The sequence below is a fragment of the Bactrocera latifrons genome, unplaced genomic scaffold (assembly GCF_001853355.1).
Source record: "Bactrocera latifrons isolate USDA-ARS-PBARC rearing strain unplaced genomic scaffold, ASM185335v1 scaffold_994, whole genome shotgun sequence".
Lineage (NCBI taxonomy): Eukaryota > Metazoa > Arthropoda > Insecta > Diptera > Tephritidae > Bactrocera > Bactrocera latifrons.
The window spans coordinates 14,880-28,506 of NW_017537705.1; the positions used below are offsets into that span (position 1 = coordinate 14,880).

Here is a 13,627-nt window from a genome sequence, read left to right on the forward strand (position 1 = left end):
TGTGCGTATGTGCGTATTTGTCTTATTTGATGTTTTTTGTTTATCCGCTATTAATGTTTTTGTGTTCGCTTCTCGAAAATAAAACGATTTCGATTTCATCGAAAAACAATAAAAACAGCTTAAGAAATTAAAGGTGTGATCTGCTACGAAGTGTGAACACATTTGATAAATTCATATTATTGGCGTCGCTCACGATATCCGCTGTAACGTTTGAAAYGCTTACGAAAGAGATAGTACTGTGATGAAACTGTCGAGAAATACATTGGTACATCTGGATGTGATCACATATTGTTCTTGCGCACATACACATGTTGGAAGGGTTTTCGTTGTAGGCAAATTTCCTTTAAAATATTTATTTTCGTTTCTTCGGCATTTTGTAATTCAACCAAAGCCCTCATCATTTTACTCAATTAGCTTAGGTACCTCCTAACTGTTTATATAGATCGCCGATACCAGATTGGCCAGTCTTCTGAAAGTGAGATTCAGAACTGGATGATTTCGAAGAATGAATCCTTAGCAGCTACAATATGCACATGTGTATTGAGGTTTATTCTAGAGCGATGGAGCACATTTAGAAAGAATAGTCAAACTAAGCCCGTTACGTTAAGTATATAAACGCAGAGCCGCATAAGCCTTCATGGGGCTGTTTTTTGCGCCACTTCACTTGTCAGTCTGTAAAGTATGTGACTGTCAAATGTTCTCTAATGCGTATCAATTGTAATTCTTTCAAGTCAAATACGTACATTTGCAGCCAATCCAACATCAACCGCATCAACACCAACACACATACAAAGCAAAAAACTGCACTTCAATATGAGTCGCAACRCTTTAGAATTTAAAAATAGGAGSATYTTCAATTGAAGTTTCCATATTTCACAAGTTCGTGGACGCTTGCCTCCATCCGCTTCCTCACGATATGGCTGCGGCGCTTGTGTTGCAGGTGAAAGAGGARGGCAAAGCGGCAGTGGCTGCGTGAAAATGCCTGACAGTCTGGCGCAAAACGCCGTTTGATACCATAATGGAAATTACAAAACCAAATAGATCCCACGGGAGTCGATTGTCTCGCATGACACAAAGTGGCATAAAGGATAATTTCATAATGCATGACACGATATGATATGCCACAGAGAATATTATACATTTGTGAGTAGTGATCTTTCTGTTTGGTTGAGTATGTGTACTTGTGGAACAACGAGTACACATGTATCCTTAATGCTCATTTAGCACGTTGCCCCTTCCCGCCGGCGACCTTCAACAAAGCAACGCGTCACATCACTTGACATTTTCATGCTGTCGTTACCGTTGTCTTGCGCCGTCTTGCAGTTTGCGGTTTTACTCCACCACAAATGCAAATAAACATCGCACATCCACGCATACATCTGTCAGCGTTTTGCCAAATTCATATGATGGCATGCACCCAGTAGGAAAKCACCTAATAGTGCTCTTTGAATCCGAGCAATTAAATTGAAGAGTGATTCTATTATACAYCCTTGGGTACTGGTGCATTTTTCCCATTTGCGCATAATATACCGCCTTGAGAGACAAAAACAAGAATCTTAGAAAATGTTTTATTCTCACATGGTTTAGATGATTTCMTTACTTTACTCCAATCGGGTGGTTCCATATCTTCAAAATCAAAATTACTKTATTCTAAAGCTGCTTGAGGAAATAAAATGTACAATGATATGTCGTATTCGAAATCAAATGCACAGGAAATAGAATGAACGTAGTCTTCAGCACTATCCAATCTCAATGCTTCAAATTCGCCAAAAAAATTCCCCGATTTCTTCATCATTCAGGTTCATAAATAAAATATTTTTCAGTACAAAACTCGCAGTGGTTTCGAATACGTACGACTACAAAAATTGCTACTTATAATGCGAAGCACTTCCACATAAAGATGAATAAATACTTACCCTAAAAATATTCTCCAAAGTAAAAAATGTTTATGTAAATTTAAATAGATAATCCAACCAATTATGTATCTCCCGATAAGRRGCACTCTCTTCAAAAACTATTCGTCTACGACTACGTCGCCCACTGATGCGAGTTTCCTACAGGGTTTCTTCAAAAAGCTGTGAGTATGCGCCTGTGCGTGTGTGTGCGGTTTTATAAAACAGCCATGAAAAATTGGATTATAAAATTCTATTTGCCACATCTTTTGTGGCTGCGGCGCTTCCCATTTATACGCTTCTGGATCGAGCGTCCCCGCCGCCGTCGTCGTACCCATTGTCCCCGTTTCGAATGCCTCTGCATGTCCTTCACGCTCGTTTCTCTAGAAATTGCGCAAAATTTGACAGTTTTGCACATTTACTGCGTTGTCAGTGGTACTGTCAAGCMAACGTGCTTTGAACGACCCGTTACGCCATTGTTGGATAAATTTTGAATATTCTGTTCGTTGCGTCTGTTGTCAGTATCTTTTGTTGCTGCAAGGATGTGTCATATTTCATAGATGAATGACGACATATAAATATGACATCCCTTTAGTCAAAATGTCCATATACACATATCCATTATCGTACATTCATATGTATGTATGCATGTACAGGGCAACCGTAAAWGTTTTGAATTTTGTCCTCTACAAAATACTCATTCAATAAAAATGATCAGGGCTGAATATATCACTAATACAACTTTCGTAATATCTACGGAGAAGTGGTCACTTAATTAAGGTTATTAAATGCGATTCTTGAAGAGAGTATTTACTGAAAACGTTTGAAACTTTCATCTATTTACGAGCACATTTTCTACATGAGATTAAAACGTAATAAAAAAAAACTAAATAAAAGCTTCTAAATTATGTTTGAAAAATAAGTCGAGGTGTTCCGTTTTTATTCTTTATATACATGTATATATATTTAAAAAAAACCTAATTAATCGAAATTCAAAGTATAAGTTCCAGAATGTGCCCCTCGTGAATTTTAACTACTCAAAAGGAGGCGATAAATTGGTTCCGCGATACCTATCTGCCCGTCTAAGCAGATGCAGCATGTATCCAATAAGTTCAGTTACAGTTTCAGTTGTATGTCTTAAAAGTATTTTCAGTATGAGACCTAATTTTGCATCTTTAAATTAYTGTCGTTTATTTACGATTTGGCTCTAAATTGACCAGCAAATCCATCCGGAAGGCATCACATGGCAGSTCTTTAAACATCAGCGAAGCATTTCCATCTTTCTTTCTCATTGCATCAGCAATTATTCTAAAATATTCGATAACAATAGCGGCAGCATATAGGCGACATCGACTGAAATGGTGGGTGAGGGCGTACTTCAATTTTGGATGTGTACTTTTTCACTCTACCCCCCTTTTGTCCCTGGGCCTAAGCTCTGCCACSGAACGAGCGGCCAGTTGTTCAGTGGTCGCATGAAACCTTGCCACGAAACACATCACGAGGCCCAGACACGAAGCAGATACACATGTGTATATTGACGCACCTATGAATGTATTTCTGGCCATATGGAATTCATTTCATAATTTCACTTGACATCCAAATGTGATGGCAACGATTCCATTTCATTCCTTTTGTGTTGTTGTTAATGCGCTGATTTTATTAGTCGACTTTGATCCACGAATACATATGCAGTTATGTACATATATCTGAACCGTGTAGTTAGGATTGAAGCGGTGCCGCCTGCAAGTGGAGGGCCACCGCTTTTGTTTACATACATACATTTGGTCGAATATTATTAGAAATAATAAATTAATTATTTATGAGTGTTTGGTTGTGAAATCCATGAAATGTTTGCATTATTTACGACAGATTGATCGCTTCGCTTCCCTCGCTACTTGTGCCAATGAATTTTGTGAGTGAAATCGTTTGGCTTTGATGCCTGACACATCGGGGAAATATTAAGTTGTAATAAAATCGGCCACCGCCGATTGATGGGATATTCAAACACGTAAGTCGCAGCTGATGTGGATGAGTTATGAGCATATAAGTGTCCAATGGCGAACTCTCAGATCTGGGACGTAAGAATCTATGCTTCAATGTTCTCACTTTTAACATTTCGCTTACATAAGAACACAAACTAAAATAAAATCGTTTCCAAACCTTGTATATGTCATGATCATCAACTAAACCTTTTTTAGTTTTCTTTGGCTTCGCTTTTATTATCCAGAAAATTATGAAAGCGTAATAATACAAGGTGTTTTCCAAAGTAAACAGGACTTTTTGAATCTAGCACCCCTGGGGCGTCATCTATGTATATGTCGATTGGTGCATTGGAATCTGCTATCTTTCGCGATTGTCCAGTGAGAATTTCATGACATTTGCGTTTTAAGTGTCAGTATGTTTATGTAATCGGTGCGAAAATGAGCTTCGAATAAAGAGCCATACCGGCCAACAATCTAAAGACTCATTCAACATGCTTTTGGACCGTGCTAAAAGCGGTATTGAAGCAGAAGGAGACTATTTTGAATAAATAAATTGATTTTGCCGACTTTGGAAAGTACCTTGTATAGAGCGAATCTCATATTTTAGATATACAAGAGAGTATTGGAAACTGTCGCACGTTATAGAATCAAAATGTCTGTATTAGCGATACTTGATCAGAAAGTCCCAATACCAAATTTGTCAAAGCTTATGCTGACAAAATATCAGTCACTATTATATTATATAACATAATAATTCGAAGCTCACAAGGTTCTTAGGGAAACCAGGAAAAGTCACTCGCCGGGTTCCGACATCCATTTGAAATTATTTTCTATATCTCAAATACAATCTCTTCATGAAAGGAATATAGAAAAATTAATATTCGTTTTGATATCCCCAAGACTTTCTTAACCGAAATCATATTATTTTCACATTGTCTGCTCAAGGGTGCTCCTGAATGATGAATGTGAATTTTACGATCGAATTGAAACATTTTTTTTTTTCATTTTCATAAAAATTGTCCTTTTATTTAATACTTCATACTCAATTCGCTAAATTTACTTACTGACTTTGGCTAAACATTACCAACGTCATGATATGTTGAAAACTCTTAAATTACAGTTTAGAATCTAAGACTTACTCCCCTACGTTTTACATTAATTACAGTTAGCTTGGGTAACTCCTGAAATGTTTTAAGCCAATCGTGTTAATTTAGAACATATTAAAAATTAACTTAACGCAATAAAAGAAAGGTTAAGCAAGGCATAAATTTACAAAAAAGCTACGACAAATAATTAGGGACTCCTCTTCATTTGGTYGCAACTTTTCCAAGTGCTTTCATCGAGGAGCTTAAAATAGAATTAAAAATATGAATACTTTTGCAGGTATAATGAAATAAATTTACAAATTACACAACTAATACTCGTAGTTACAGAATAACTATTTACAATGAAATCCGAACATCTTTGCGACTCACAACTGGACAACGACAGACTCCAACAGCAACGGGACGAACTTATACAACTAAAATTAAATACAATAGTACATAACAAGGTCACGGTGTTTCTGATGACTACTAGGAAGGACGGTTGAATGCTAACAACTGAGGTGCCTTGGCCTTACACCGAAATCGCGCTCGTTGGAATTTCAGTGTATTGAGGCTGAGTCGTTGTTTGCTGCTTAATGCCGCCGTTTATGAACATGGACCGATATACTTCAGAGAGMAGGTTCCATACGGGCGGCGCGGGTGCTGCTRGAGAGGCGGAGTCGGGGSCTACTTCGWGGGCGGRAAGGGCAGTTGGCGCGTACGACGCTTCGGAAGACTGAACTGCGGCGGCGGCGGCGGCGGCGAACATTTGCGACCGCAAGAGGCTCAATTGCTGTGCCTCGGCCGAAAAGACGGAGGAAGGATGGTGCGAAGTCGTCAGAAAGTTTTCTGTTAAATCTGTGTTGGTTACCGCTTGTTGTGCATGTTGAGGGGTGAGGTCAAGCCCGTACATATAATCTCTGGTAGTTTCCTCTTCGGCTTCCATTTTTACAACGACTGGAGACAGACGCTCCTCGGTCACCTCTGTGTGATTGCGTTTGCGTTTGCCCAACAAAGAATCTACCGAGAAACCGTTGGACTTTGAGACTGCTGTATGTTGAGGACTACCGCTGTCGCTGCTGTTGGCAGACATTGTAATGGTAACAGGACTGGACAAGCGTTCTTCTACCGATACGCCGCGTCGTTTATGAAGACTGAAATCCAGCGGTTCATTGGAGTCTTCCGTTGAATCGAAGTTAATCGCTGCATCCTCTTCAATAGATACTGATATCAGCTCTTCGTCGACGTCGCGTGCTTCTTTGGCATCGACATCAGCGTTTTCATCATCGTCGTCGGCATCAATTTCCCTGCAGTAGTCGTCCACATCGCTATTACTGTCGCCGTGACTAGTATTGGAGGCAGTGGTATGCACATCTAGTATATAGCCATCATCCTCACCATCCGCATCAGACTCAGAAGCTGAACCTGTGCCAGTAGAACTGAGTCGCAACCCTGCCCTCATTTCTAGCTGCTCCTGGTTGGCTAACATATGGTGAAAGCCAGCAGCATTGGCAGACGATGGAAAATCACTAAACATAACGGGCTGATGTGCGCCATAACCAGCAGCCGCAGCAGCTGAGTGTGGCATGAGACCCGGAAATGCGGCCGAAGGCAACAGACCGGCAGGTGACAACGAAAATACGGGAAATTGTTGCGCTGTCCGCCCATCGTGTGGTGAGATCTTGCGGCGGATGTGGGGCGAATGCAGCTTCGGGTTGGGATTGGCGCTGTGGCGATTACGAGAACGACGTGAACTGAACACCATGTTGCAACCCTCYACAGTGCATTTGTGCATCTCACGCAAGTGCACAGCGGAGAAGTGTATTTTCAAGGCACCCTTGTCGCAGAAGGTTTTCAGGCAAAGGGAGCATTGCACACGCTTTTTGCCAGTCACAGGATTGATAAACTGGGCTGCGAGGTTCACGGGCGGAGAGCCCCACCGCTTCGGCTTGCCCATTGAACCACCGAGTGGTGAGGTGGCGGGTGAGGCAGTCATGTTCCCAACGGGAATCGGTCCAGGCGCTGCTGTGGGCGAGTGACCCAGCAGATAGGCGGGAGGCATAAAGGTGGATATGAGGTGTTCCATTGCTGAGGTTCGTTGTATTTACACCTACAATTAGATAAAAAAAAGTCTAAATTAGAAAAGTTCTCTTAATCTAYTGTGCAAAAATGGAATTATTAAGAAGTTTATGTACATGAAAATAATTAATTTTGAAAACGTAATTAAAAATCACAAAAAGTTGGAGTGAGAATCGAATTTCCGCTTCATGARTGATCTGCTTCTACACGATTCGATTGTGTCTYACTGCCGCCAAGAATRATCTTGATTGACAGTCCGGAGTGGCTGCATATGGCTGGGGTGTGGTGTGTGTACACATRTTTAGAATTTCACAACAATAACAACAACCATACACRCGMATATTTAATAAAATGAATGACTGCATTTGTTTGCGTTGATCTGCGCATAATTAGAAAGATGACATCTCCAGCGCAGTTAAAAATGCTCCACGATAATTTCAATWGAAACCAAGATCACACTAATACACGCACAGTGTCATACATACATTGAAGTGAAGTGGAGCAACTCTATAAGTAGATTACATCATTTCCTCGATGTCAAATGGATAAGTGACAGCGCACTTGAGTCTGCTGGTTCGCCAGATTTGAGACTTTAATACTTTCAAGATGAGCACTGATGTCAATTTCGCAGCCCAGCCATGCTAGTGTGTATATACTTTTAATTTTAGCTGGATAAATACTCTCCATCCGTTTTCATCTTAAAAAACTTCTAACACGGACAACACAAGTGACGTTCGAAGCGTAGAGACGTCGGTCAATCAAGAACGCCGAAGTTGCACCATAAATGTCCCCAACAGCAATTCACAGCAAGCGGAACGGATGGCGAATGCATAAGGATTATCGTGAAATCATAAAACGCAAAGAAATACATTCGTTATGTGTGAGAGTGAGATTGAGCGGAAGAGTTCATGTGAGCGGACAAACGCCTGGCCAACCAAGTAGCACACACACATTCGCACTCACGCACACCGTTTAATCCAAGGCAGCGGTGTTGAACAATAACTCAAATCATAAATTCAAGTGATGTTGAATGCCAAACTCGCGAGCCTCGTCTAAATATCAGTGGTGCGRCAGAAAGACAATCAAGTCCACAATTTGAAATAGCCTTGCACAGAGTGTATGATGAGAGCGTTGTTGACGTTGTAAGYGGACGCGCTGCGCCAACGGCGGCGATTGCCTTGAATCCAGTGTGTAAGTTGCCCAGCAGCGTCAGGAATCGGTGGCGAATCGGAGTTGCCTCTTTCCGCACTCTCGCAGGAAGTCTTTCTTACCTGTCAGCGGGCGCATATAATATGCTTTTACGACACCACACAACAGTGGCTGCCATTATTCGTCGCATTTTGAGTTATTCGCCGTGCCCGCCGATCACCAAAAGACCATGAGCAATGACCAAAATTCCAACCGGCAAACACAAGCGCGGATACACTCATGAATGGTGTATTATAAGCTGATGCTCCATGCGATCAAGGAAGGTATGTGTGAAAATTGTGCGAGAAATGGAGGCTTTTAATTGATCGTAAATAATTACGACGTACGCGGGTGCAGCAAATTYCATTTACGACAATCAGCAGCGTTCAATATAAAAATGGAATTACGGGTTTTTCTKTGGTGGCGGGTGTCGAGATGTTGAGAGTCAGCGAGGTCAAATCAGAAGAAGGGCCGACAGTGTAATCCATATTTTCGGTTTGCGTCACTTTGTCACCTTCGTGTTCAAATTTGTCTTTTTACCATTTATCGACCTGTGCCTGTCACACTCAGCTASAAGCTCAGCTCATGTCAGCGGCATGCGTCGCCAACTCACATGTGGAGTTGACATGTCCATGCATGTATGTATGTATACCACGCATGAGTTACAATGACTGAACATGACATAAATACTACTGTAGTTTGGTGATTTATACAATTACAACAAACAAGTCGAGGCATAAAATTCCAAAGTCTCTCTTTTTATGTTAAGCATTTCGTACAAAGACAAAATGTTTGTCGCCGAATAACGAAAAACAACAATAAAAAATACGACAGAGCTGTAAATATCCGAGAAAAGTGGCAACCGCAGACCGTGTCACCGTGCCAGAAACGCGTCGCAGCGTCTCACAATAAGCACACCGCCAGAAAAGTCTTCGCCAAACGAAGATGACACTTTTATCACTGGTAGCTGAATGGCGGTCCGAATTTTTTGTTTGGCTTCTCACTTCGTCTAAGCCGCGACTGGCAGGGTTTCGGCTGTGAGGCTGGCTTGATGTTGATTTATTATCGACAGTGATTGTATGCGATGATCATTAACATTTAGATTGGATTTTTCTCAAWGTTAGCTTGTGTGTTCAAACATCTGTGTTGTGTTTTATCTCGTCTTAGCCTGTTTTCAGCCGCTGAGCTTGTTTATTGTGCCGCCTGGCTTTATGTTGCTTTCTAGGTAGCCAGCTTGTGGCCGCTATAAAATCCTAATGAGCTTTCTTGCCGCTTGCTACGCTGCCGCACCGCTGAGCGTTTGGGACTCTTTGACAAAATCTTCAGAGGCCAAATGGTTGACATGAAAAATAAACGCATAAAAGACATTAACAAAATACATCAAGCCATTTAGAGCAACACCGATCGGATCACACGTTGGTAATTATAAAGTCATAATGCCTTAGTGGTGTCTATGAGCGCGTATATTTAAGTCTACCTATTGTGCGCACTAATACATCTCTGTATATGTATCTATACAACGTGGTTAAGGCAAGGCGTAAGATTCTTCAAAATTACAACAAATCACGAGAACTGAAGCAAATTAGTTAATGTAATTTCTAATGTAGAAAATATAGTTCTTTTCACCTTCAGCATTTCAAATAAGAATCTACTGACATCGAGCTAAAGACCAACTGCATTGCTGGATTGTTGCGGAGCCAAGCTGGATAGCTCTTGTCAGCGCTTTCAATGACAGGTTCAATGCAGATTTACAAGAAGCCAAAGCGAATCTGCAAGTGTTTGCAGATTTTACGACCCCATTAGAAAGATAAACTCAGAGCCGCATGTACTCATAAGAGTTGGGAAGAAAGAGTCCCGCTTGATAAGATCACAACAGTTCCAACAAGAGGACAGCACAAACAATTATTACTAGCACAACTATTTTGGTGTGAATATTTGCAAGGGAGTTTGTATGTACTTTAACTAGTTAAACGAAATGGCAGCGATGAAGCCAACAACAACACCATGGAGAACGAGGAAGACTTTGGCGCTTTGATTTTCGATCACCAACTTGGTGCCACGACAAGTCGAGTAGTTATAACAGGGAGGACGAAGTTGAGATCGCCTTGAGTTTGAGCTATTCGCAATGTTTTTACACGTACATATGTATGTACATGCAAACATTGTTGTATTCATCGGACACGACTGCTGTGTTGCCCGCCTTTTGATGTCATAAAAGTGGAAGACCAGTAGTTGTAAAACGCTGTTGTGGTGCTGAGGGCACCACGGGGAGGTGGTGTGCGGCAAATGTGATCGAGCACTTTAGTGGACAAAAATCACAAAACATTTTTAATGGCAGTCGCAAATCTGATACATGCGAGGGGCGAGTTTTAATTCAAAGTTGCAACCGGTGACCGCGACAGCAGAGTTGCTGTTGATTTGTGGAGCTGTACCTCGCTTCGCGACCAATTTTTAATTACTTTTTATTGTCAACATTTTGTACGGACACAGATAGAAATTTCATGTTAAGGAAAATCGGCTGCTGCTGACGCACCTCAATGAAATGCTCCTCTTAATTGATATCTGAATTTACATGTTTTCATGCATCTATGAAAGCTATTAGGACAGTTAATTGSCATCTACAAAGATTGTATTCATTGCGCCCAGTTCTGCCAATTGACTTGCAGCGACCTCGCGTTCCTAGGGCCACTCGATTGGCTGCTCGACGGCCTTTTCAATTAAAACAGTCAGCTTGCCACAAGATGTCGTCTGTCATCTCAGCGAGGGATCGTCTTTACTCTTCGGACGCTTAGTTGCTTGGCCAATTGGCCGCCAACAACTTCAGTGTCTTTTACTGCTATTGTGTTTGTGTGTATGTGTTGCTCTCGTTACTTGCTTAATYTCCAACATATTTCAGATTTATTGCTGTTGTTACTCATATTTTTGGTACGCATTCTTGTTTTCTTTACACTACTCTTTTRACCTTGCTCTTTGGCGATTTAAATAAAGCCATTTGATGGCAGGTTTTCACACAGTTAAGTTGAATTAATAATAAAAACGATAAACTACATGATAAAATGTCCGTCTGCGCACTTCGTCATATAATTACTTACTAAAAGGTATAAATAAAAACGGAGCTTAGCAATGAAAACTGCGCTTTTTAGTTTTGAATGGGATCTGGGGCCAGYTAGTGCTTCGAATAATTTTCCGGCCTTTTTTGCTGTGGACTTTTCGTAGTTGCTTGAAGTTATGACATTGACATCACTTACATTCTGACTCATCAAGTTGTTAATTATTAATTGGTCTTCTCAAATCTGTGTAACTCAATTCACCCATAGCGTGTTAAGAGATATACTCTAACTAGTCTTGGAAATTCTTCGGACGACAAATAGTGATTTTAGCGACTTATCGAAATGTAGATTGCTTATTTAGTCACTTTTTAGGTGAAACTGTAGCAGTTTCAAACCTGACGATTGCCTTGAATTACACTTAACGGTAAATACCAAAAMCTCCGACGGCACATTACCACCAATTTATGGTGGCCAGCGCAATGGCCAATAATCTTAACAGTTAGTTTGGATATTAAATTAAAGCTTCCCAACAATGCTTACCTTTAGAAAAATTCCAAAATCTCGTTCTTCCTTTCCTAATTATTCCTCCAGATTTTCAAAATTTGTTTTAAATACGTCAGCTGTGYTCCAATATTATTCGTAAAATGTTCGAAAAAGTTTTGCTTTGGGAACAATATTGTGTTCAAAACGGTTTATCACTTTATAGGTTTCAAAAACAGTTAAATTACTGCCCTGTACTTGTTTCGTCACAAATCATACTCATTTACTTGTACTAGCAGGCATCACTTTTTTATTATTAGCACTGACAGTACTTTATCTGTTAGACACTTAACACCATTTATTCAGTCTGTTTTTTATTTTCAGTTCGTCAAATATGTGTGTGCATGATTTATAGTTCTTAGACAACTTGTACCCGTCGTTCTTCTTCGTTTACTTCACTCCTGCACATATGTCCACTTCCTACAAAGTCGTGGGTGACACTGACAGACTGTGGCACATTATGTCGCTGTGAGAATTCAACCAACTTGTGCTGTCGCCGCTTCTCAACGCGACCTCATACCCGCTAACACACCACCGCCGCAGTGACACGAACACCAGCGCAAGCACCATTCGCACAACGCGCTRCTGCAGGCAACTACCACACCAGTGCGCTCACACTCAGCCCCTATACTTTTTTGATAGACACTATAATGTTCTTAGTTGACTTTTGTTTGCTCTGCCGCCGTGCTCTGCTATGGCAACTCTGCTTGGGGACACTTTGCTGCGAGGCTCTCAACCGAGTGTGTTCGTGTTCAATGACGATAAGGACAGCTGCGTCACTCAATTCGCTGCAGCTGCACATACAAGCAACACACGACAATTCGAGACCTACTGAGAGTGAGTTTGTTTCTGCTGTGACAGTCATCCAAAGCGAGCTGGCGTACCACCTAGCAGAGGCAGTGGCAGAGGCAACGGCAAAGAGCGTGCACGGCATTCTACCATGAGCAACTTGGCTATCAGCCAAATGACACAAGAGACAAAAACATATTTACTTACATACATCTGTAGAATTGTTTTTGTGCAAACACATCGCGTTCACAACKCTGCGTCTGTGTGAATGAGTGCGAGTGTGGTTGGTTGCGTGCTCAGTGACACTCAGGCGGACACATTGGCTTTTGTTGTTGTTGCGTATGCGTTGCGTTGCGTATTGCTTTTTGCCGTGGCATTGTTGAACCCGTCGAGATACACCACGAACAACTTGTAGTGAAGGTGAACCCGCCCGGTAGAGAAGAAGACCACTGACGGACTGTTTTAAAGAGCACATAATGCAAGCACTACTTCCACTATTTCACTTCAACCAGAACCAAGTTCATAGCGCATTCACTCACTCCTCCAGCCAGCAGCACTGGGYGCCTGAAATAAGAGCGGATTCGTGTTGTATTATTTCGACTTATGTACATATATTGAGATGTGTASGGAGATGTGTACCTATGTGCCTATATTTGAGTATACAAACACATACACTTGTGTGCCTTTTCATATACAGACGCACCTCTCATATACATATGTTGAGTCGATAAAGTAGTTTCAATTTTGATTAACTTACTCTTACGCTAAGTATTACCGTTAGAGGCTATTTAATGTTTTATTTCATAGTAAGATAGTCCACGATTAGCTTGAAATGTCTCTTAAAGTACATTCACCAGCTGCGGTGCACTCAAGCTTTYCTCTCCCAACTTAAACAAATTAAGAAGTCGCGACTMTATACATATGTACATACATGTATGTATGAAATATGTCTATGCATCGTTTGTTGCATGACCACGGAGCACACATATGCGGACATTTGGGCAAACGGTGATACATTAAGA

General features: G+C 41.1%; 1 protein-coding gene across 1 annotated transcript; it reads right to left on the reverse strand.

The window, feature by feature from the left end:
- Positions 1-4,898: 4,898 nt before the first annotated feature.
- On the reverse strand, positions 4,899-12,621 carry LOC108978044 (protein disconnected). Its single transcript, XM_018948129.1, has 2 exons — positions 11,817-12,621; positions 4,899-7,069 (listed from the first exon to the last, which is right to left on the reverse strand). Exon 2 carries the CDS (start codon positions 7,043-7,045, stop codon positions 5,492-5,494), a length of 1,554 nt encoding a protein of 517 aa, XP_018803674.1. The 5' UTR covers positions 7,046-7,069; positions 11,817-12,621; the 3' UTR covers positions 4,899-5,491.
- Between the last annotated feature and the right edge of the window lie 1,006 nt (positions 12,622-13,627).